The sequence below is a fragment of the Aptenodytes patagonicus genome, chromosome 9 (genome assembly GCF_965638725.1).
Source record: "Aptenodytes patagonicus chromosome 9, bAptPat1.pri.cur, whole genome shotgun sequence".
Taxonomy (NCBI): Eukaryota; Metazoa; Chordata; class Aves; order Sphenisciformes; family Spheniscidae; genus Aptenodytes; species Aptenodytes patagonicus.
This window is the reverse complement of record NC_134957.1, coordinates 2,305,824-2,329,115: the sequence shown is the minus strand read 5'-3', so window position 1 is coordinate 2,329,115 and position 23,292 is coordinate 2,305,824. Positions and strand designations below refer to the sequence as shown.

Below are 23,292 nucleotides of genomic sequence, written 5' to 3'. Positions count from 1 at the left end.
TCTGCCTGCTAGAGATGGGTCCTGCATCTGAGGTGGGCTGCGAGGGGCTGGGGGCCTCCAGCGCTTCCCTCTGTCGCCTGCTGATGCCTGGTGCTTTCTCTCTGACCTTCCTGCCCTCGCCTTCGGGAGACGGAAATCTGCCCATCCCCTAATTGCTCGCTTGCTACTTAGCGCTCAACAAGCACTAAAATCAGCCGGGTTAAATTGCTGCCAGCAGTGACATTTCCTGCTCCAGCCAGGGGTGGAAAAAAGGAGCAAATACAAGCCAGAGCCCAGAGTGACCGAAAAAGGGTGAGAACCTACAACTGGGCTGTTCTCAAGCTGCAGAGATGTTCCCTTAATTAGTTACATGTGATTAAACCCACAGCCCAGTCAAGGGTCATGACACCTTTGAGGGCAAAGTGCCCAGGGGCTTGTTGGGTGCAGGTCAACTACAGGTATGGGATGGAGGGTCCCCGTTGTGTGGGGAGAAGGTGAAGTCAAGGACTGAACCCCCTCACAGTGTTTTGTAGGGTCAGGAGGAGCCTGCTTGACCCAAGGGCTGGGAGAGGAGGTCTGGCTGGAGGTCAGCAGTGGAGGGGCATGATGGACGAAGCGTGCAGCCACATGACATCGAACCCCTGTATTTGCATCACTGTCTCTCCGCAGAGCTGCAGATGGGGACGTGCAGATGGGACCTCCTGCAGTTGCAGTGGTGGTGAGAGTTTTCTGTAGTCCCCCAGGAGATATATGCTGATGAACTGTTGTTTTGGGGTTCTTTTACCACTTTTCCCTCTTGCCCTTGCGTCTGATCGTTTGAGGAACTGCTGGGAGCTCTGGAGGTTCCCAAATCACCTCCCCAACAAGCATTTGCGTGGTGAAAGCCACACAAGGTGCAATTGCCACCAAAGCATTTAGGCTGCTGGAAAGGGGCTTCCAGCCCATCCTTGGGAACCCTGGGAAAGGCAGCAGCTTCAAAATTGTATGCAAGAAATGGTGTTTAATTTGGAAGCACAGATATGAGCCGTATGAAATAATGCACAGTTTCATATGAGGAATACGTCTACCTCGTCATCTGCTGTCCTCAAGAGACATTAACAGCCAAGAAGAAGCTGCTGGAGATGTTTGCGGTGGGTGGAGGAGGCTCAGATTCCTTGGTATCAGCATTTCTTCCCTAATGAAGTGTGATGATAGCAGCTAAGGAGGGAATTTTCTTCAAACCGTTTATGGAAGAGAATTGTGGAGGGGGCAGGTGATTGCCTTCCCACAGCCACTCCAAAGCTGGAGCGAGAGTCCGGTGCGTTTTTAACCCCCTTTGCTCTGAGCTGCCTCATCTCTAATGAGGCATCCATGGAGCACAAGGTGAAGCGCTGAACCTGCATAAACCAACCTACTGCTGGCCTGTGTGAGCTCCCTTACCTCCAGCTGCATCTCCTGAACCGTGGCTCCTGCCCTTTTCAGCATGGATGCAGAATGTGGACCAGACATTAGCTTAGGAGAAGCAGTGATGAAAATAATAAAACACTGAATGAGTAACAATTAAGGCCTGTATCATCAAAAATATTAGGGCACTGAGCTCCTATTTCAGTAAGTGTTGTGCCCCTCGTAATTACCATCTGAGGATCTAAAAGTTTAGTCAGAGAGCAAAGGTCCAATCTCCCTTTGTGCGGTCTTTGCCCTTGGTTTGACTTAAGGGGAATGTGTCCTTAATCCTTCTTCAGGAAGAAGTTCATGTTCCTATATCCATCGAAACTGGGCACCCTTTGGGTAAGAGCAAACCCTCCCAGGGAAGTGACAGAAATGTGTTCCTTGCATGCATTGAGAGGAGATGGGGGACAGATCCTGCTGCTTAATGGGCAACCGAGAACCAGCTGGAAGAGCCAAGGAGCCCTTTTAGTGTTGCAGAGGGGCCTCTGAAGGAGCAGTGCTGTCCAGGCAGCAAGTTGCAAGCCGTGGGGCCAGACCGAGGGGCCGCCGTGCACAAGGACGTTGCCTTCCACATGCCAAGGGCAAACATCAATGCAGAAAACAATACCAAGCACTTCTCCACATCAAAGATGACCCTGAGAAGACCTGCCAAGAATGTGGCTGCATCTGCCTCAGCTCCAGCCATCTGAGGGTCTGCGCTAGGCATAGCCTTTAAAGCATGCTCAAGCAGCAATCATCGCTGATTTAACGTGCCGAGAGCGCGCATGGATGCGGCTGTGGGTTTGGAGCTGATGGCATCATGCAGGAGCATTTCGGTCCACTGGGGTTATTTTTCTTTCTTTTTCTTTCTTTGCCTCCCCCCCCACTGTCATTCTGCTGCTAATTTTGAAAACAATGTGAGGGATAAATAAGGGAGTTTTTGGGTGTAGCTGCCAAGATAAATGTTCTCGCCGTTTTGCTCATCAAAGCAAACAGAACGCTCCTAATTATCTGCTGTGTCTGGGTCGGGGAGAGGCAGGTGCTTTGGAGAGCAAGCTTTGTTTGAAAGGCGCACTGGTCCTGAGGACACCAAGAGCAGGAGATGCTGCATCACTCCCTAAGCGTTCGGTGGAAGAGGCGTCTGCTTGGCACCGGAGTCCCCCCCACCCCCTCCCCTCTGGGCTGGGGGTGCTGGTGGGGAAGACAAGCACATGGTGCTCCCCTCTTGACACGTTAATATTGAGACTGAGCAGGTCGAGTGACCGGCAGCGTGATTCTCAGGAGCTCTGCTGTTCCTCTCTGGCAGTGTCACATCTGGGGAGGGGGAAAAGCAAGCTATAACTAGGGAATCAAATGTAAATGTACTCTTGAACTTTTCCTCACACAGAGGTGACTGTAACCAACAAGATAAAGCTGCAGCAGACATCGCCACAGGTAGCGAATACTGACGAGGCAGAGAGCTGTGCGGTTCCCAAGTATTGCTCCTAAATGTGGTCCCTTGTGCAAGGCCTTGGAGGCCCAAATCTGTGGTTGAACCAGATGCTTTCTAAATTATTCATATGCTAGCACCGGGCCAGAAAAATTGGTTAAATGCGTAGTTAATTCCAAAACACTTTCATTGGAATATTTGGGGTGGGGAAGCAAACCAAGAGCCGCCTGAGTGATCTTGTGCTTCACAGTGAGCTGAACGTCTGGACCGGCATGTGCCAAGATGATGCTCTTGCACAACACTGAGGGAAGGAAAAAATGATGCAAGTAAGGTTGTGTTGGTCCCAAAAATTGACGACACTTCGCTTGTCTAAATTGGCTGCTCACACCTGGAGCATCCCACAGTCCTTCAGTCAGCTTTGGAGTTAGTTTTTGAAGTCAGGAAATCATCTTTCATGTCACTGAGAAGTTACTCCTTCAGTCTTCTTTATCCAGTATTGCCCTAATTCAGTTTTTTGCAGCGAAAACACAGTATAAATCAAAAGTAATTTCACTGCATTTATTTTCAAATTGTTGGATTTTTGTGTTTTCTGGTGGCTGTGCTGCTGGCATGGCAACGCTGCTGTTGTGCAAGCTTGGAAAATAAGAAAGCCTGAGTTATCAGTGTTATTATAAATAGTTATTAAAGCTGACAGGATTTTAAATGTTGTTATTAACATTCTTAATGTTAACTTGAGGGTAGAGTGAGAGAACAAAATGTGGCTCTGGCAGCTGGTGGGAGCTCGCCGCAGAACTGTCCATGGCTGGAGCACTGTCATCCTTCCCTGGCTATTCCTTGCCTTTGGAAGGAGGGGAAGAAGAAACCGGTTGCTTCTCTGAACTTTATCTGCTTGGACAGATTAGGTTTTCTTGAATTTTTTTTTTTTTGGGGTGGCTTTGTGGTAGGCTGTTAACAAGGCATTTCACTTGATAGGTGTGTGCTTGTGAAGTTTCTACCAGACGTATCCATCCAGGTGCAATCACCAACAAGTTGGAAAAGGCTAAGGACATAGGGCAAACTGTTTCCCTTTTGTGAGACTCTGAGATGGGATGGATATGACAAGGTACCAACAAAAACCAGATTTTATTTTACCAAGAGCATGTCATTTTTACAAGAACATGATTGTATCTTCACCGTAAATGTAAGTTGGGGGTACCTCAACAAATATGATATGAAACATTTGGATTAAGCCCGGAAAGCCCAGAACTGTTTGCTTTTCACTTAATTTTTGTGGATTGTGTGCAAATCTGTGTTTTTAAGGAGCAAGTTCGATACGAATGTGAAGATTGGTGCCAAAACACATCTGTTAGCAGCTTTTAATCTTCACGTTTGACAAAGCGTATAGACATGGACAAATTGTAATTTACATGATGAAACCGCAGGGTGATGGATTGCTGCAGTGGCGTGGAATGCCACGGAAAGGAAATAAATTTCACAAGATAAAAGGAAGGGATTGGAGTGCGTTTACTTCTGTTATAAGCTTTTACAGGGTATGTGCACTACAGCATACTACTACCTGGGCTCAAATCTACTAGAGTAAATCCTTTTCAGCAAATAAAGCTTTCTTTGGGACTCTGCTTTATTAGAAAGGAGATTATTTGGTTTTTGAGGGTCATTCTAGAGTAGCGTTTGAATGAACTTGAGTTGCTTTCCAAGATAAACACAACCCCAGAACAAAGCATATCTGGGTTTACTGTTACATACAATGGTGTTTTAAGAGCTTGCACCTGGTGTGGCAGAGCGAACATTAAAAGCTTGTGAAGAATTGCCAGTGCAACATATGGCACAGCCCACTGACAGATCTAGAGTTGGTCTGGACTGGGTACGGGCCCCTTGCCAGGGGTTAAGGTTCTCGTTGCAGCGATACGCAGCAGTTAGGCATTTATCACTGTTGTAACGAGGTGTAATTGCTCATAATCTTCCCCGAAACTCTCTTAGAGGTGATCTCTGCTTGTGCCTTCCTGTTGCTTTCTGACACCATAAAATGCCAGATCTGGACTGATGAATTTCCCCTTTGTCTTCCTTTTCACCTGCGTTGCTGTTACTATTGCAAACTAACAGCTTCCCTGTGGGTTATGTCCAGCACTAGTTAGGGCTTGGTTCGGCACTCACTGCAGGCTGGGGTTTGTCTCTTCATCGCCTCGTTTGCTATCACCCTCTGCTCAGCTCTGTGTAGGGCTCAGAGCCGCAAACCTACATAGGGAAGGAAGCAAAACCCTGTTTGCTTTTAAAATCATCCTGGGTCTTTGTTCAAAGGATCTAATCCAAGTGACCATCCCGTGTCGTCTGCCGTGGAACGCGGGAAAGCGGCTTCAGTTTCCCCTGCATCTGCTGGGATTCATAAAGATCAACCCCTATGAAATATCAAAGCAGGGCAGATGCTGCAGGATTGCAGCCGTGCAGGGCGAGCCGGGAACCTAAGATGGGAAGGTGCCTCCCGGGTCACTGCTGTGATTTTTTGCAACACGCTGCTATGCACTCCCTTTCATAAAGCTGCAGCTTTCCATGATAGGGTTGGGGAAGTCTCCTGCTCCTTGTCCTGCTTCAAACTGCTGTAGCACTTGGCTGGTGCTATCAACCTTTTCCTAATTTTCTTCCCGAGGAGGATGCAGAGTGCTTCTTTGAGGACCAGCAGTGCTAGGACGGCTGGGATCTGCTGATAAGCTTCAGGACTAGGCGTGGAGGTCCTGGCACCTACCACCAAGTGTCATGGGAAGAGATTTTTATCAGAGAAACGACTAAACTACTAAACTGGGGCATCCTTCAGAGCTCTGGTTTTGGGTGTGAGATGTTTAGTTCCCTCTTCCCCCCTGCAACTTTTTTGTTATGCAAGGACTGCACCATCTGGATGGCAGATGATACCTTTACATTTGTCTGTTTTCAGTTTTCCTACTATAAATCATCTGATTTAGCTGGTTTCTGTTGCTTGAGCTCTTCCCAGTGTTTGAACTAGCTCTGCTTTAAAGCCAGACTGCCCCGATAGGGAGCTTTCTGCTGGGGCTCCCGCTCCCGCTGCGCCTTCCAAATATATATATATATATATATGTATATATGCTCTGAAGCGTCTGAATCTGATTCCCCCACCACCACAAACAGCTTTCTACATCGAGTCTCCTTTTGCTCAGCCAAACAGGCTCCTTGCAGACAAAAGAGGGGTAAAGATGACAAAAGAGGGGTAACGTGATGTCTGAATGAACATTGCTGGCCAGCCAAAATCCAGCACTGAGCTCCATTAACTGCAGAAAATTGTCCTTCTGTCTTTCTAACCAGCTTTCTTGCCTACTGAAGAGAAACTGTGGTCTTTCTGGAGTTGTCAGAAACACAACAGATTTTTGTCCGTCATCTCTTTTCATAAGAAAAGAGGGTGTAAAAATCTGCTGATGTTGTTATTGTGTGGCCAGCAGGTCGAGGGAGGTGATTCTGCCCCTCTATTCTGCTCTGGTGAGGCCCCACCTGCAGTACTGCGTCCAGCTCTGGAGCCCTCAGCATAAGAAAGACACGGACCTGTTGGAGCGGGTCCAGAAGAGGGTCACAAAAATGATCAGGGGGGTGGAACACCTCTCCTGTGAGGACAGGCTGAGGGAGTTGGGGTTGTTCAGCCCAGAGAAGAGAAGGCTCCGGGGAGACCTTATTGCAGCCTATCAGTACTTAAAGGCGGCAAACTTTTTAGCAGGGCCTGTTGTGACAGGACAAGGGGGAATGGCTTTAAACTAAAGGGGGGTAGATTTAGACTAGATCTAAGGAAGAAATTTTTTACGCTGAGGGTGGTGAAGCACTGGCGCAGGTTGCCCAGAGAGGTGGTGGATGCCCCATCCCTGGAAACATTCTATGATTCTATGATTAGCAAAGCCAGCCTGATTACGTAGTGAGTTTCTTGTTTTCTGGTTTGTTTTTGTTAAAATCTGTTGCCTCCTTGTTTCATGTGCTGCCAACTAGTTTTTGCACCAGAAGATCATGTTCAGTTTCTCCATAGCCCTTGTGCTGAGATGGGCTTCGCGATAGTAAGGTCCTCAGTGTATGGGCTATACCAGGTCTTCCTTGCGTACATTCATCTCCATTCAGTCCTGTCATCCTCTCTGCCATGAAGTCGGTTTCCAGACCTCCAGCAGATGAGATGTGGAGGCCATCCACAACTCCAGCCATTTGTATTGGATGACTTCTCTTCTTCCTTGGGGCTGTGCGTGTGTCTCCTCCTTCAGCATGGTCTCGGATCATAACCTATTTAGAGTGCTGTCCATAAATGCCTTACAAGATGTCTCAAGGGCATTGCTTGAAACACCAGAGACCGCTTCTATTTTGTCAGCGTATCTCTGATCACATCTTAATTTTCCATTTTCATGTGTTGCTAATTAACACTTAAACTTGCTCTTGAGGGAGCTTCTCTGTTTAGTGCTTTAGACGGACCCACCACGTGGTCGGCAGTAGTACATGGTGCTGGAGCTAATGCTCTTCAGACTGGCTGGGTGGAAATGGTTTCAATGAATGTTTTGAAGCTGGGCCAGAGAGTGAATCAAACATGAATGACCATGAGTCACTTTGGAAAATAGCCCTGTCAAGGGCTCAGGGAGTGACACTGCTGTAGATAGCTCTGCTTGCACGCCCAGTGGTGCAAAATCGCCGGCACGTTGGCTTCGAGGTTCCTCATGGCTTGTCCTCAGCTGCGGGGCTGTAGCTGCCACCTCCTTCGGTTGTGGGGAATGGCTTTGTTAGTGTGATGAGTGCTGAGTGTAAATGAACCTCGGTATCTGTCATGTAAATGCTGTGTTGCAGGAGTTGAATGTAAGATAAAGGAGCCGGTCTCTCTGCTGGAGAGCCCTGCTGGGCAATTGTCCGGGAAGAGCCGAGCTGCAGTGCCACGGAGGAGGAGCGCACGCTCCCGGCAGGTTTGGTGTGGGGATAGCGGCAGGCGTCACGTCTCAGCCGCTTCTTCCTGAGAAATCTCAGCATTGTCGTCTTCAGCATGTGTTTGTAGCAGGGCTTGCATAGTGCAGCCTTGCATTGCGCCTTTTGGCTTGGTTGCTTTTTACTGCCTTCCCTGAGCTCGAGTGCTGCGTGTCCCCTCGAGGTGTCTGTCCTTGGAGCCCAGGGAGGGGTCTGACAATACACAAGGTGTATTGCGGTGCAGATAATGTTTTGCAGGGGGGGGGGGTCTGGCCGTGCCCCTGGAGTGGCAGGTACACCCAAGGAGGTGAGCCAAACCCCTTCATCTGCACCCCAGATCCCCAGACCACGTAAGCCGGGAGCTCTGACCGGATGGCGGTGGCTGACCCCATTGCATCTCCTCTGCACAACTCTCTTCCCACCCACCCTGGGGTAGCTGTGTGGGGTTTTTTGCTTTAGTGACTGAGGGCTAATTTTCTTCTTCTTTCCTCTTTTCCTCTTTTAAAGGTGAACCCCACGCCGCAGGGTACGCGAGCACTGCTGAAAATGATGTACTGCCCATACTGCCGAGGTCTGGTATCGGTGAAGCCCTGTTACAACTACTGCTTTAATGTCATGAGAGGCTGCTTGGCCAACCAAGGGGACTTGGACGCTGAGTGGAATATCTTTATGGGTAAGGCAATATGGGTTAAAACAGCATGTGAGTATATATTGATACTGTGTCCCTCACCAAAATGGCTTTTTTGAGTGACTGTGCTGAGCTACAGCAGGTTTTTTAGGTGTCTGTGATGGGTATCTTTTCCTTCCACGCTTCTATATACAGCACACCTTTTGCAGTTCACATTAATTTCTAAATAAATAAGACTTTTCTTGTGCCAGTGACCTCTGTTGCAGCAAGCTTTAGGAAGATGGAGCTGCCACGTGCTTGTAGGCTTGGAGCATCTCTTCTTGCTGGAGCAAGTGTGTGAGCAAGCTGTTTTTTCCATACTACTTCTTACTGTTGTCACCATATAGCTGTCCTTCCCGAAGCCAGTTTTCTTGCTCAGCAGTCTGGGAGTCTCCCTGCCAGCCGGGGGAGCTTTGGGAAAAGCTGTAGGCCTGTATTTTACATTAAAAAAATTGAATGGGACATGTGTCTGAATCTGTTTTTAAACAGCTCATTTGGCGCTCGGCCACCATCCTTTTGGAATGTGGATAGGCCTTACGTGATGCTGTGCGAGTGCTTTTGCCATCCTCTTCCTCCTGTTTGTTATTTCTCTTCCGTGCTTATAAAGGGTATTATTCGATATATGAAATTTAGACCGAAAAGTTAAATTCTACCTTGGGTCAAGGCTCAGCAGAATTGGCGATGCATCACGTTTTGGGAGCACAAGCAATAGACAATGTTAAATGTTTTCATTTGTGCTCCTTTTCCAGGAGGCTTGATTTATCTGTGAATGAGCATCCTTTGGGAGCAGTCGCTTCACTCCAGTTAATGTGTGATGAAGTGCACATGTAAAGTATCTGCCGCTACTGACAAGGCTGCGGTACTCTTCCCATCCCACTCGTGGAAAAAAAAGACCATTAGAAAGAAAAGATTTCCCTTTCATTAAGGTGTGAGATAAAAAAAGGGAAATTGCTGATAACTGGCATTTCAGGCTAGATTTAAATCTTAGAACTTGTTTTCCTGTGTTTTGCACACTGGCTTTTCACTTTGCTGCCTGTGCCAACTGGATGTGTGCAGGGTATTATCTTCAGAAGGCGTTTTTTTGCCTGCGTATTCTATATAGGGAGCTAAGTGTGACACTAAATTGGGTTTCCAAGTCATTCTCTGGGAGGCTGACGCCTGCCCCCCCCCATTCCTCCCAGCTGTCTTTCTCATGAGAATATTCAGTATTTCAGCTACAATTGTTGCTGAAATAGCTCAAAGCCAGGAGACTTGCAAACATCTAGTCCAAGTAGAAAAGAGGAATCCCATGAAAGGGAAGGGCATAATGCCAGAAAACAGACAAAAGCACAAGCAGCTAATTGCTGTAGGTGGTATGCAGCTAAAAATGAACCTCGGGGGAAGCCAGCGAGCCCTGTCACACGAGACTGATCAGGGGCTGCATACAATAATGAAGATTATTAAACAAGACAAAATAAATAAATGCGATTCCAGGTTGGATGCAAAGCTTTCTTCTTGTGGTGCTTCCTCCCCAAGGGGCTTCATACCCACTCATTACTTAAGTATGGTATTAAGCTTCGTTACATTTATTGGCAGTATTTGCTTGGTTCTTGCACTCTGGGTTGATTCTTGCAGTGGAGTACGGATACTGAAAACTTAAGCTGTGCTTTGTTTAGACAGTTTAATAACTGAACAAGTTCAGGTTATGTTCCAGATTTTGGTTTCTATCTCAATTTGCCACTTGAGGCAAATTAAACTAAATAGATCTGGTGTTTGGGGCAGGGCATATGTCACAAATATCCTTTGTGTGTTTAAAAAATTAAATAAATAAATAAACCAAAACAAACAAAAAAAACCCCCTAAAAGCACCCCACAACAACAACAAAAAACCCACCTGCATGGGCTTGATGCTGTTTTGCATCGCAGGTTTAAGTACTAAGTTATGGCAATGATTTATTATGTGTCAAAACCAGATTTTGAACCTAGCGAAATAATTTAAAGATAGTTAAATGGGAGAACTTACAACAAATGCTGCAAGTATATGTGAATTTGGGTGCATGTGCGTATAAAATACATATGTGCATGTGTTAGTGGGTCTATATGCAAGTCACTTATGTAAAGTTTTTCCAAACTGGGATGTAAAGTTTGTAGGTTTTTTTGTGACAAGAAGACTTTATACTTCCTTACTTCTGCAAAGTACCATTTAAAGTTGCAGCATATGAAATAATGACCAAATTGTACTCTGTTCTCCCATTTAACTATCTTTAAATTATTTCGCCCTCTATTCCTGACACAATTGTACACCAATTAGACAGGGGCATACTTTGTTTCAAACAAGCTGCTGGGGGGGTTGGAGCTTTCCTGAATGAACAGTGTTAATCTCCAGTGCCTTTTCATGATTCCACCCCCCCAAGGTTTAGTCTGCTCAAAGATGTCGAATTCAGGCTCCATATACACTTCTGGAGTACTACTTCCCGTGCAAAGAATTTTTTTCCCCTTTAAAAAAAAAAAAGAAAGATTGTTGTCAATGAATGGTCAAGGTCTTCCCCCTCCTTCCCTCCCCTTTTAAATCAGATCTTGGGGTTAAGACTGAAAACTGCCTTTTGTTCTTCAAGTCAGACAGTGAGGCTGAAGATGTGGGTTTCTGATTATTGGTGGCACAATGCGAAAGAATTGCCGAGGATTGTCTCAATGCCAGTAGCAAGGACAAATGTTTGCAGGAGGAAAAGGGTCTTTAAAGGATGGCGCTATCTGGTGTGGGTTGGGTTTTTTTTTTCCCTCCCCCCCCCATTCCACTTGTATCTCCCCATTACAGGGAGGAGAGACAGTCTTTGTTACGCTGTGTGTTTGTAATAAATGGCCAGGGTACGCTTTTCACTCTGCCAGACTTTTTTTTTGTGAAGCAGGTCTGAGCCACCTCACCATGGCTTATAAATATCAATTATTTTGCACCAGAGCCGGGGCAAAATAATTGATATTTATAATCAAGTCCTCTCTCCCAATAATGGAAAATCTTTTTGGGAGACGAGTTGCACGAAGCTTCATTTCTGGTTTTAGTGCAGCGTGCCTCCCCTCTCGACATGCTAGCGTTATCTTGAACCCCAGCCAACCCTATTAATGTCAAACGTGGCTGCCAGGGGGAATCGCTGCTCACCACGACTGCTGGTGGGGACACCAGCCAGCTCCTGGTGGGAGGTAAAAGTTTGCAGGATACCCCCAAAATCAAAACTGTGGATGAGGTAGAGCCCCCCCCGCCCCGGCTTTTTTCCTTTTGCTTTTTTAATGAAAGTTTACTTCATTTAGTGCTCCTTGCCAGTATCTATCCCAGCTCCTGAAGAGCTCCAGGGCAATTATTACTTTCCTTATCTTTTCTTGCCAGCTTTGGCAGCTCTGCTGGAGGCCGAATGCATTTTCTCTATCCGCAGTCAATGCGGAGGCTGCATTCCTGGGCTGTGATACATGTAACGCCATGGCACCCCCGCTAACAAAGGACCCAATTCGCTCTACATTCCCATGGTCTTGTGGATGGCCTGCCCGGCTCAAAGTTTACAAAGACGCCAAACAGCCAGAAGAATTGGGGTTTATGTTTCCTTTCAGTCTTTCACAAACACTTTATTGATCTGCGGCCTTTCCTGGCCACTTGGAGAATTAAGTAGTTACAAAATGGAATGATTTTTCTTTTTTTTTTTTTTTTTCCTTAAAATATGCATGTTGTGTATTTTATTATCTATCTATTCATAATATTTTTATTTGAAATGAGCGGCTTCCCGCAAACTGCACCGGGATGTTCTTTATGCGCGTGAAAAACCCCAAAAGCTTTGACAATGATGAACACATTTAAGTTGTGCTCCACTTGTTTACAAAAGTCTCCATTTGGTAGCACATCAAAAGCATTTTTCTCCCCTCCGGCACAATGGTATATTCATGCTAGCAGTCATTACTCAGAGATTTGAAGCATCACTTTATTGGAGCCCACCACAATACAGTCTAAGACTCTTTGTTTCATTTGTTATTACCTTCTTTTTTTTCTTTCTTTTTTTTTTTTTTTTTTTTTTTTTAAAATGCATTTAGTTCAGACCTGTTTGTAGTCCCTGACGGCTAAATTCCAGCCGTGCCCTGCAACAGCTCCATCATTGATGCTGGTGGTGTGTGCCTGCAGGGCGAGGGGCTTTCCTGGGGGCTCCAGCTCCTCCCGGGGTTCACTCTCTAAATGTCGGCACCTTGGCGGAGTTGCGTGAATCCTGGCTGACGTGGTTTTTAGGATGGGTTGATTGACTGTTTGACCCTTAACTAACACCCAGCAAATGTTTGGAATACTGAGTTGCCTTTAAAAAGTGGATTTACAGGCTAGGAAGACATCTGCAATTCATGTGGGGGATTTGGTGTTGGATTATTTATTATTATTATTGTTGTTGTTGTTGTTGTTGTTGTTGCTATTATTGCTATTTAAATACACAAATAGCTTAGTTGTATATTTATCATCAGTTTGTGGTTTTTTTAGTGTAGTTTACATGACTTGGGCACTAAGGCAGAGTTATTACGAGATTGTTCGGTGTGTTGAATATCTTTATAGGGCTTTAACAGGTAGCTGGAGCCCGCAGAAGTTTTCTGCTTGTTGCGCTTAGGAGGAGGATGAATGTCATGAGAAACACTTTTCAAGAGAAATTAATAGCCTGACTGTGAAACGCCCATTTCTCCTTAATGGAAGGGAACAGGCGTATCCTTGGGAGCAGGGAGGAGCTCCTCAGGAGAGGGTTTCCTCAGGACTGGAGGGGCCGTTGTGCCTTGGCCTCCTACATCATGCAGGCTAGGAAAAATTGAAGAATTAAATGCAACTGGAAAATTATGAGTTTGTGGCAGAGCATCACGGAGTGACGCAGGAGAGGAGACCAGCAAACAGGGTGCTCCAGGGTTGAGGGACTGCAGTGAAAACAAACGTTTAAATAAAGGTTGCAATGGGCAAGAAGAGACGAGTGCTTAGCATGAGGTGTGTACCTGGAGGTACCTTCTAGGGGAGAACCAGAGAGAGGGCTGAAATGCAATGCAGAGTGAAAGCCTTAATGCTGATGATAATTTCCCAGAGGAAGTAATGGAAGTTTGGTAGCTGCTATGTTTAATGATGTATTTCATGAGGATGTGCATGTCGGCACAGGAGGAATGACCTGGTGTTGGCTGAGGGACTTTTCCATCTCCACTTGCATAGAGATGTGCCAAATATATCATTAGTGCACAATGTTTACCCTGGTCTCATGCAGTCTCCCTCGTGCAAATTGTCCATGCAATGCCAGAAGGTGTAATCCCTTGGCTTCCCCAGGCACAGCAAAGCCTCTAGCTTTCCATAAGGGAGAGATGGTAGCGATGGTCATCTTGGGCCCTTTCACATTGGTGTCTTGCGTTCAGGACCAGGATGAGGAAGCCGGTGGCTTTCTATCTCTCAGCTTTGAAAGCAGTCTTGAAAAACAAATGACACAAGGAAACCCTTAATAAAGGAGCATGGAGAGGAGGGTGTTAGTAATGCTTGTTCTAATGGGAGGAGCTGATTACAGGCTGCCTTTTGGCAGGCTGCGATGGCTCTCCCTCGTTTAACGCGGCTTTTGATGTATATGAGCCCGTGGCTTGGTGCTGGCAGCCTCTAAGTGCCTGGTGAAGTTGTAGGCTCTGGGAAAGGAGCAGAGTGTTTCCTGGAGATGTGCTCTGGTCAGAAGCAACGTTGTGGTGGTTAATGTCTGTGCGCTCAATCTGTTATCCTTGTTATCTGTTATCCTTGAAGCTCCTCCATTAAAAGCCTTCGTTTCTCTCTTTGTGTTAGATTCAATGCTGCTGGTAGCAGAAAGGCTGGAGGGTCCCTTCAACATTGAGTCAGTCATGGACCCCATTGACGTGAAAATTTCAGATGCGATCATGAACATGCAGGAGAACAGCATGCAGGTGTCTCAGAAGGTAAATGGGCCAAGAGGACACTCGGGCTTTATTTATCCAATGTGTTTTATTTCCCTATTCTCATCGATATGTTTTTTCTTTAATGTCCTTTCAAGTATATATAAAGCTGATGTATTATTTTGGGCAGGGGCTGGGTTGGAGCTTGGCTCTTGTGACCTCCCACTTCATAAAACCCTTTCCTTCTCTCATGTAGGTTTTCCAGGGATGCGGCCAGCCAAAAACACTTGCCCAGGGCCGGACCGCTCGCTCTGTCTCTGAAAGTGGTTTCAGCGCTCGTTTTAGACCCTACAACCCGGAGGAGCGGCCGACTACAGCTGCTGGCACAAGCTTGGACCGACTGGTGAGTGCCTGGTCCTGCTGGTGCCATGCAGGCGCTTCGCACCCGTGTACCGCAGTGTATAATTTTCCATTTGTAATTTATAGGGTTTCTTAATATTCCTTGGCTGTCTTAAACTCTCTGAGGGGTGTAATCTGCCTATGGCTCTAGACGTGAATTACCTCAACGCTTGTATGTCAGCAAAGTGCCTGTTTTAAAGGCTTGGCTTATGAGTAATATGTGTTTGAGGAGCGGTGTTTAATTTTGTATTAAAAAAGTAAATCAACCATCAAAACACGCAACCTGAAGATCTGGCCTATACACGTCTGTTGTGATAAAAAATAACTTTCCAGCTTCACTTTTAATGAGTATTTGGTATTCTGGATTATGTCCTGTGTTTCTTTTTTTCTTTTATTTAATAGGTTACTGATGTGAAAGAGAAGCTGAAGCAAGCCAAAAAATTTTGGTCATCTCTCCCTGGCAACATTTGCAACGATGAAAAGATGTCTGTAGGCACTGTCAATGAGAACGAGTGCTGGAACGGGAGCGCCAAGAGCAGGTTTGGCGATGCTGCCGTCCCCGGTTAACTCTCTCCCTCTTGCTCCAGCCTTTCCCAGTGTGCCGGCTCCTCTCCCCAATCCCTCTGCTCTTATGGGACTGACCCCAGCTCCCCCAAGACAGGCTGCTGCCATTACCCCTTTTTTTTGTAGATGAGAGAGCTTGAATGCAAAGCTAAAGGATTGTCCAAGCTTTACCTGGTGGTTTGTTTTAAAGGAGAGAACTGAGTCTGTAGATCTAGATAACAGCGTCTCTCCTTGGACCTAAACCTCTTACCAGTTGCTCACAGGTCTGGGGAGGCGATTTGTACAAAATCCTGTAGCTCAGCCAAAGAGCAGGGATGCTCCTGTTGTCTGGCAGCGCTGTTGCCCCAGTGCCTCCAGCTGGTGTTTCTACCAGGAGCTATTGCTGGGTTCCTTGTTGAGCAGGGGCAAGGGAGATGGGGTCTGGTGACAGGTCTGCTTTTCCACTCCTGAGGTCAGTGGCACGAGGGGGCCAGGGGTTTTCATGCACGCTTTTTATGGAAAAGGAGTTACAAAACTTTTTTTTTCTTTTTTTTCTTCTAAGGAAGAAATTACCAACACATGAATAAGCCAAAGGTTTTCTGTCATATGGTTTATGTAACTGCTTAACTTTTATTTTGGAAATAAGAGTTTCTTTTTTTTCTGTTTGCTTACTGAGGAAATAAGCAAAATCCAAGATGTTCCATTAAAAAAAAAAAGTCGTCCAGGGTTTTTCAGCAGTTTTTATAAGTAATAACAGTTTTTGCCCTTGATATTTTTGGGGCACATGACTGAGCCATACTGCATAAATTTTGCACAATTTTGTGTGTGCCTGGAACGGCCTTGCTTGGCCAGGGCGATGGTTTGGGTCTCTGCAACAAGAAATGGTTCTCCCCTCCTGAGGTCTTGTTTATCAGCAGCTTGTACAGGGCTTTTCACGGCAGATTTCCCCAGTGTATGAGGTCTGGCATCAGTAAGGAGTGGAGATGGAGACTTGGCAGCACTGGGCAAGGAGACAGAGGCGGGTGTCTGGGGGAGGCTGGACCTACTGCCATCCTATGTGGGTTGTGCAAGATAGTTTGCTTTGCTGTTGCTCTTTCCTCTGTGGCTCCAATAAGCTAAAAGTTCAGTAGTCTTCCACTTTGGTCTCTCTCTGACCTCTTTGCAACATATAATATTAATCACAAATCATAACAACAACAGCAACAACAATAATAATAATAATAAAAAACCCTCCCAAATATAGGACAGGGTTTGAGCATGCCCTTCAGACGTATGATTATATCTCACTGCCAGGTCTCCAGGAGCAGTAGATTGTGCTAAAGGTTTTTCTCTCTCATGATACTGATGTTGGCATCATAACTAAGCAAAAGTAATGTTTTCTTCTATTAAACAGTGATTTTTCTTGCAAGTCAACTAATTGGAGGAGGAAAAAAAAGTGTTGTATCCCTGCTCTATAAGATGATACTCCAAATACCTGTTTCAGGAGACGTATTCTTTTGGGTTTTGTGGCTCAGTCTCTCTTTTAAACCAAGAGGCCGTACGTGTGTTCAGACCTGAGCATGCACACCTCCTCAGGCTGAGCAGCTCAGCTCTCCTCTGCTTCGATGCGTGGGGTTACGTTATCTCATCTTCAACAACACAGATGTTTCTCCTGCTGGGGTTATTAGGGAAATCGCATCTCATGTCTGCGTGGTGATAAGTACACATTTAATACCCCAGCTTGATGGTTAAGGTGCATTATGCAAAGCCAGAATGACATTCTTGCCTCCAACAGTTACTATAGGTTTCTCTGGGATAACTATGGCCCCAAAGGCTGTTTTCCTGAAAGTGTCATCTAACTGGGCGTCAAGGCATCTCAGCAGCTTGTTTTGCTCTGTTGCCTGCAGCGAGCTGATTTATGCTGTTGTAAGCCATTATTAACATAGACCCTGGATCTTCCTTCTCTTTTCAAGTTGGGGAGAAACTTGTCTTTCCCCTGCCTTTGTGGCACAGGGTATATGAAAACAATGTTTAATTTCACATGCTGCTCAGGTTGCAGGGAGGGGAGATGGGGTAAAAAGCCGGAGAAGGGCTCCGTGAGGGTTAGCATGTGGGAAGAGCGTGTTGGGCTCAGGATATCACCCGGGCTGGAAACAGGGGTGGCATCGCTGAGTTCCTATGCTCTCGCCCATCGGCACAGGGCTCCACTGAGCTGCAGCTCCGGTACCAGCAGGAACGGTTTCTTTTCAGGTATGACTTTGCCGTGACTGGAAATGGCTTAGCAAGTCAAGTAAATAACCCAGAGGTAGAAGTTGATATTACCAAGCCAGACATGGTGATTCGCCGGCAAATCATGGCTCTGCGGGTGATGACCAACAAGCTGAAGAATGCGTACAGTGGGAACGATGTCGACTTCATTGACATAAGTATGTTTGCTGTTGTTTGCCTTTTACTTTTTCTTTTTCCCTTTTTAATTGGATTTCATGCTAACATGGGGTAGCTGGTTAAGCTTCAGCTATGGGTACGCGTGTTAGTAAAGAGGGTGGGAACCAGCATCTCTGACAGGCTGTGCGAGGGGGGTTGTTCCCATAGAATCATAGAATAGTTTGGGTTGGAAGGGACCTTTAAAGGTCATCTAGTCCAACCCCCCTGCTGTGGGCAGGGACATCTTCAACTAGATCAGGTTGCTCAGAGCCCCGTCCAACCTGACCTGGAATGTTTCCAGGGATGGGGCATCCACCACCTCTCTGGGCAACCTGTGCCAGTGTTTCACCACCCTCAGTGGAAAAAATTTCTTCCTTACATCTAGTCTAAATCTACCCTCTTTTAATTTAAAACCATTCCCCCTTGTCCTGTCGCAACAGGACCTGCTAAAAAGTCTGTCCCCATCTTTCTTATAAGCCCCCTTTAAGTACTGATAGGCTGCAAGAAGGTCTCCCCGAAGCCTTCTCTTCTCTGGGCTGAACAACCCCAACTCTCTCAGCCTGTCCTCACAGAAGAGGTGTTCCATCCCCCTGATCATTTTTGTGACCCTCTTCTGGACCCGCTCCAACAGGTCCGTGTCTTTCTTATGCTGAGGGCTCCAGAGCTGGACGCAGTACTGCAGGTGGGGCCTCACCAGAGCAGAGTAGAGGGGCAGAATCCCCTCCCTCGACCTGCTGGCCACGCTGCTTTGGATGCAGCCCACGATACGGTTGGCTTTCTGGGCTGCGAGCGCACATTGCTGGCTCATGTCCAGCTTTTCATCCACCGGTACGAATGGGTGTGACGAACGGCACGCGGAAGTTGCATTAACCAGAGGACCCGTGCTTACATCTCATAAATGTCGAAACATCCACGCGCTTGCCTTTCCTCCCCCACTGCTGCCTTCTGCAAGTGAAGCATGGCATTGCAGATGGCAGAGGTGGACAGCATGTGTTTGTCTCCCACAGGTGAGGAGAGCAGCGGGGAGGAGAGCGGCAGCGGCTGTGAGCTCCAGCAGTGCTCCCTGGAGTTTGAGTTCAACGCCACCGAAGTCACTGGGAACTCCAACAAGAGCGATAAGAACGTGAACACTTCTGCCGCTACCAGGAGCGGTTTATCACAAGCAGCCTTGCTCCTTAGCATTTTGTTCTTGGCCATGCAAAGACAATGGAGATAATTGTGCAGCGTAGGGGGGTGGGGGGAGGGAAAGACTTTTATTATCAAAGTTAGAAGGCACCTGCTTTCACTTTTATACCATCTAGGGACTTTGCTTTTTAAGTTAATGGACAACAGTGTACAGTTTTTACTATGTTGCCACTGGTTTTAAGATACTGATTATTTTTTTCCCTTGCTATTCTGGGAGTAACAGGAACAGGGACTACCAGTCTGTCCCATTCACCAAGAGTCCATGTTAGAGGTGGATAACAAAAATGTATATACAAGCCTGTAGTTAGCTCTGCATTTGTGTCTTTATCACTTTTCTTCTTTCTTTTTTTTTATTTTATTTTACCGTATTTCCTATGAAAACAAAAAAACCCCAGGGTCTTCTCTTGGCCTGTAACAAGTATGTGTTTCTGAAATGAGAAATATCTGTACAGAAGCAGGTTTTATTTATCATGTTATCTTACGGGGAAAAAATAATTGCCCAACGAGCAGAAAACATGTTTCATGTAGTTAACTTCCCATTTATCCACATTATGTTAGTTGCCTTGTCTTGAAAGAAGTGGAAGTAATTTGTCTTTATTATGCGGTAAAAGAGAAGGTGAAGGCAGAGCTGGTCAGCGTGCCAAGTGCCCCGTTTGCATAGGGCGTTAATGCCAGGAGCAGGTTTTACTTTCTTTACAGGAGGTTTGGTTAAATTGGAAGAGACTACAGAGAATTCCAGTTCCCCAGACGCTAAGAAGAGTTGTCGTTTGTTCCCCGGGATCCTTGCAATTAGCTGTAACTCCTGTAGGTCAGTTCCTGACGTGCATCCCCCGTGGGAATAAGGCATTAAACTTGTTCGGTTGGAAGCAACTTGTCGTGTCGCAGATCCAAATGCCAACATGTGTCTTGTCTGCAAATTTGTTAGGTGAACGCTGGATTAATTTTTTAATTGCTTTTTGTTTGTTTGTTTTTAAGGAATACTTTGTGGGAGGGGAGGATTTTTTTTTTGCAAGAGTTTTGTTTCCTCTCTGATGGGGGGCAAAAGGGAAGGAGCAGGCAGGCAGCGACCCGCAGCACTGTTGCAGTCAGATCGGAGTAGGAGCAGGCAGGAGCTGGCAGGGCTGAAGACACCTCCTTTTCGGTGCATTTGGTCTCCTGGGAGCCGGTGCCCAGCGGCTGTAGCTTTTCGGCACTACCGGAGACACCCTCCTCTCCCTGTGCTTTCGCAGTTGGAACAGTGTTGTGGTGAACGGCAACTCATTAATAAAAGAAATGTATATTTTTAAGAAAAGAGATGAAATAATTTTTAAAATAGTTTAGGGAAAACAGTCTTTGAAAAGACTCAAAATTATTCTGCACGTCTCCTCCTGCTTTAGGTAGCCTTTAGGTCTGGCTGGACGCTGGAATCCAGCCAGGAGAGCAATTCAGAGAGAGAGGGTTTTCTCTGTTCCACCCTTGTGTTGTAAGGATAATTTTATATTTTTATATTGAAGCATTAATTACTTGTTAGCTCAGGGTCAGCGTTATATTCAACTTTATTTTCACACCAAATTTCTGCAAAGCTATAAAGACGGAGTATTCTTGGCTGGTATAAACAATCCTGGAGGCTTAATTTTACTAGAAGTAGCCAGTTATTTATTAAAACATGATGTTAGTAGAGTAGGGATATTCTGGCTAGATTATTTTTCTTTAGAAAATAAATCATGGAAGCATAAAATTGAAAAAGTTATAAATTTATGTGTGGGAAAAAATGGATTGTAAATAGCTAAGTTGCCTTGCGAGGAATTGGAAAATGTGCTGATACTTAGAAACTACCTCAGTTCTGAGGAATTTCCTTTCTAGCTTTGAGTGCTATTACATTTACTTGGTAGAAGTGAATCTGGTCTCCAATATATAGCTGAAAGAGTTATCCCTGTAGACCTTGTTAGATTGTTTTTAATTTAGAGGGTTGAACTACATCCAGCTGTTTTCTTTCAGCTAAGTTCCCTAACAAAGAGAATTTCTGAATTAAATATTGCTGATGGTTTCCATGACTTTTCCTGATTTGTTTGGTTTCATGGCATTTTCTGATTGCCCTTTAATTATTTAAATGGTTCTAGCCATTTGAATTTTAATCCCGGAATAAACAAACTTTAGATGCACTACCATTGTAAATATATCGCAGTAAGGTCTGACTGGATAACCCTTCTGGCTTATACCCAGCTGGCAGGCCAGCAAAGTTAAATGAAGAAAAAAAAAAAAAAAAAAAAAAATTAAACTTCTTCAGAGCTCAGAGAATGGTGGAACAAAAGCCCTTGTGTTCAGAGGGGCTGACTTCTCCAACATCTCCCTTCTTGGCGTAAGTGTTCATGTGTAAGAAAGCTGCTTGTAAATTCTCCTGCTTTTGAGCGTTTCTGCTCAGAAAAAAAGTGTTTCTGAATTTATATTTATCGCTTTACATCTAATTGCTTACTAATTATTATTCCTCAGTTTGGTACAAGCCACCAACGCAAAGACCTGCCGTGAGTTTTAAACATGTCCAGTTGACTTTGTTAATAGCACAACCATCCTCCGCTATATAAAGGACAGATTTGTCACCTGGGGCTACAGGAAACGAGAGTAAACATCAATGTAGGATGATCAAAAGTTGTGTTCCTGCTTTTATTTTGTGTTTGTGTGTGAAATCGGCTCTCTGACATGAGCTTGTAAACTAAACCATACGGGTAGGGACGAGGCATGCTGCTGGCTTTGAGGAAGGCATGTGCTCCCTTCCTTCAAGTATTTCTTTTTTTTTTTTTTTTTCACATAACCGTTGCCATTACGACCATGTTTTAAAGAAAAACTCCCATATATAGAATTAATAATTAAAATTAATGGAAATCTTAAGAAGCTTCAGATGCAAAATGAACCAGAGAGGTGGTGTTCTTGGTGGCATGTGAGGTGCTGTCTCCCAAAGAGTTGGAATAAAAAAATACAGCCCTTGAAAGGACCTGATTTAACAGCTCTGTGCCTCTCTTGCTCTAGCATGTACAACTCCATGCTGCGACAGCCTCGCAGACGGCATGCGCATGCAAGCTGCTCTGGGTTTCTCCAGTGGACCAGCCTCCGTATTTACACTTCTGGTAGCAACGAAGGGGAAAAAGGAGAGCAAAAAATGAGACTCTTGTAATCAGAGTCTCGTTTTGTGCTGTGATGGGTGGTGTGACCCTAAGTTGGGACAAATGACCAGGGCAGCAAGAGGAGTCCTCTCGCGCCCTTGGGGCAGGGTCCTGCTCATGCCCCCCAGCTGAGCCAGCCTGGCTTTTGTCCTCACGGGCAAGTTGATGTATTAATTCTGGAAGGTGCAACCTCTCCGTACATTGGTCATTTCTTAGACCTGATGGTGCTGAAGTTTCCGTCACCATCCTCTAATTGCTTTAGCTGGATATAAGACTTGCTGGACCAGGCAAGACCTGGCGTGGTCCTGGCTCCTTTCTCGTGATAGCATCTGGTGTCGGACATTTCAGAGCAAGGCACATAAATATCCCTTCCATCTGTTCGGATGCTTTTAATTATCGTGTATCCCCCCCAGTAACTGCTGGCCCTGTTTGTCACCCTCCCCCCAAAGCCACCCTCTTCCCTCCTACCTTCGTGCAGCCCCCTGGTGTGAATGTGGCAGTGTCCCCCTGTGGTGATGCCGGCAACCAGATCAGTGACAGCTGGTGCCGGGGGCTGCTGCCCTGCTCATGCCCTTTGCTTGCCAGCACAAAACCACAGCATTTCTTCTTGTCCCCGGGAAGGCCCGTGCCACCGGCACATCTCCACAGCCAGGAGCAGCCGACACCCAGGTCCTGCCAGCGCAGGCAGTCCTGGAGCATCTTGGGACCCTGAGGACCACGGATTGTGTGTGTGGAAGCTGGTGGGCATGGCTGCTGCAGGAAACCCGAACCTGGATAAATCCATCTCTGACTTATGGAAGAAATTAACTTGCACCTTTTTTTTTTTTTTTTTTTTTTTAATGCTGATGGCTTTATTTTTCCATGTAAGGTGGGCTGAGTAGCTAGGATAACTGCAGAGTGTCGCTGCCTCAAGTCTGCCTGATGTGATGGCCAGTGGCCACCTGCCTGCAGTGGTCCATAAGTCAATACTGTGATACCTGTAGGGCTGGTGGGAGGGTGGCCTATCCTCTGCTGCTTCTCTTCCTTGGGATGCCATCTAGGGCTAGTAGTAATTTAAAATTAAATAAATAAATGCGTAGAAGGAGGTGAAAAATGGTGCAGGAATGTTGCAATCCCCCTCCTGGCTGGTGGGACCTGTGTTGGCCTGAGCTGCTACGAGGGGCACTTGCAGCCGGGAGCCACCCTGGGAGGGCGAGCAGCTGCCAGGTCAGCACTGTCCCTCCTGCCTGCATCCCCTGGGCTCCGGGTTGCAGTCCCCATCCCAAATGGTTGTGTAATGCTGTGCTCCGTGGCATCTTCTTTCAAGTGGCTGTGATGTAACGGTTTAAGGTAGCTGCAAGATACACATTGGTTAGAGATTGTGCAAT

At 46.1% G+C, this 23,292-nt stretch overlaps 1 protein-coding gene across 1 annotated transcript in view; it reads left to right on the top strand.

Annotated features, from left to right (window-relative positions):
• The window catches only part of GPC4 (glypican 4), a 72,704-nt gene extending 50,943 nt beyond the window's left edge, over nucleotides 1-21,761 (top strand). The window contains exons 4-9 of the mRNA XM_076346912.1: nucleotides 8,243-8,408; nucleotides 14,191-14,321; nucleotides 14,515-14,661; nucleotides 15,060-15,196; nucleotides 17,430-17,605; nucleotides 18,611-21,761. Of these exons, the coding sequence (XP_076203027.1) occupies nucleotides 8,243-8,408; nucleotides 14,191-14,321; nucleotides 14,515-14,661; nucleotides 15,060-15,196; nucleotides 17,430-17,605; nucleotides 18,611-18,819 (966 nt within the window). The 3' untranslated portion in view covers nucleotides 18,820-21,761. The remainder of the gene's footprint in view (nucleotides 1-8,242; nucleotides 8,409-14,190; nucleotides 14,322-14,514; nucleotides 14,662-15,059; nucleotides 15,197-17,429; nucleotides 17,606-18,610) is intronic.
• The last annotated feature ends 1,531 nt before the right edge of the window (nucleotides 21,762-23,292 follow it).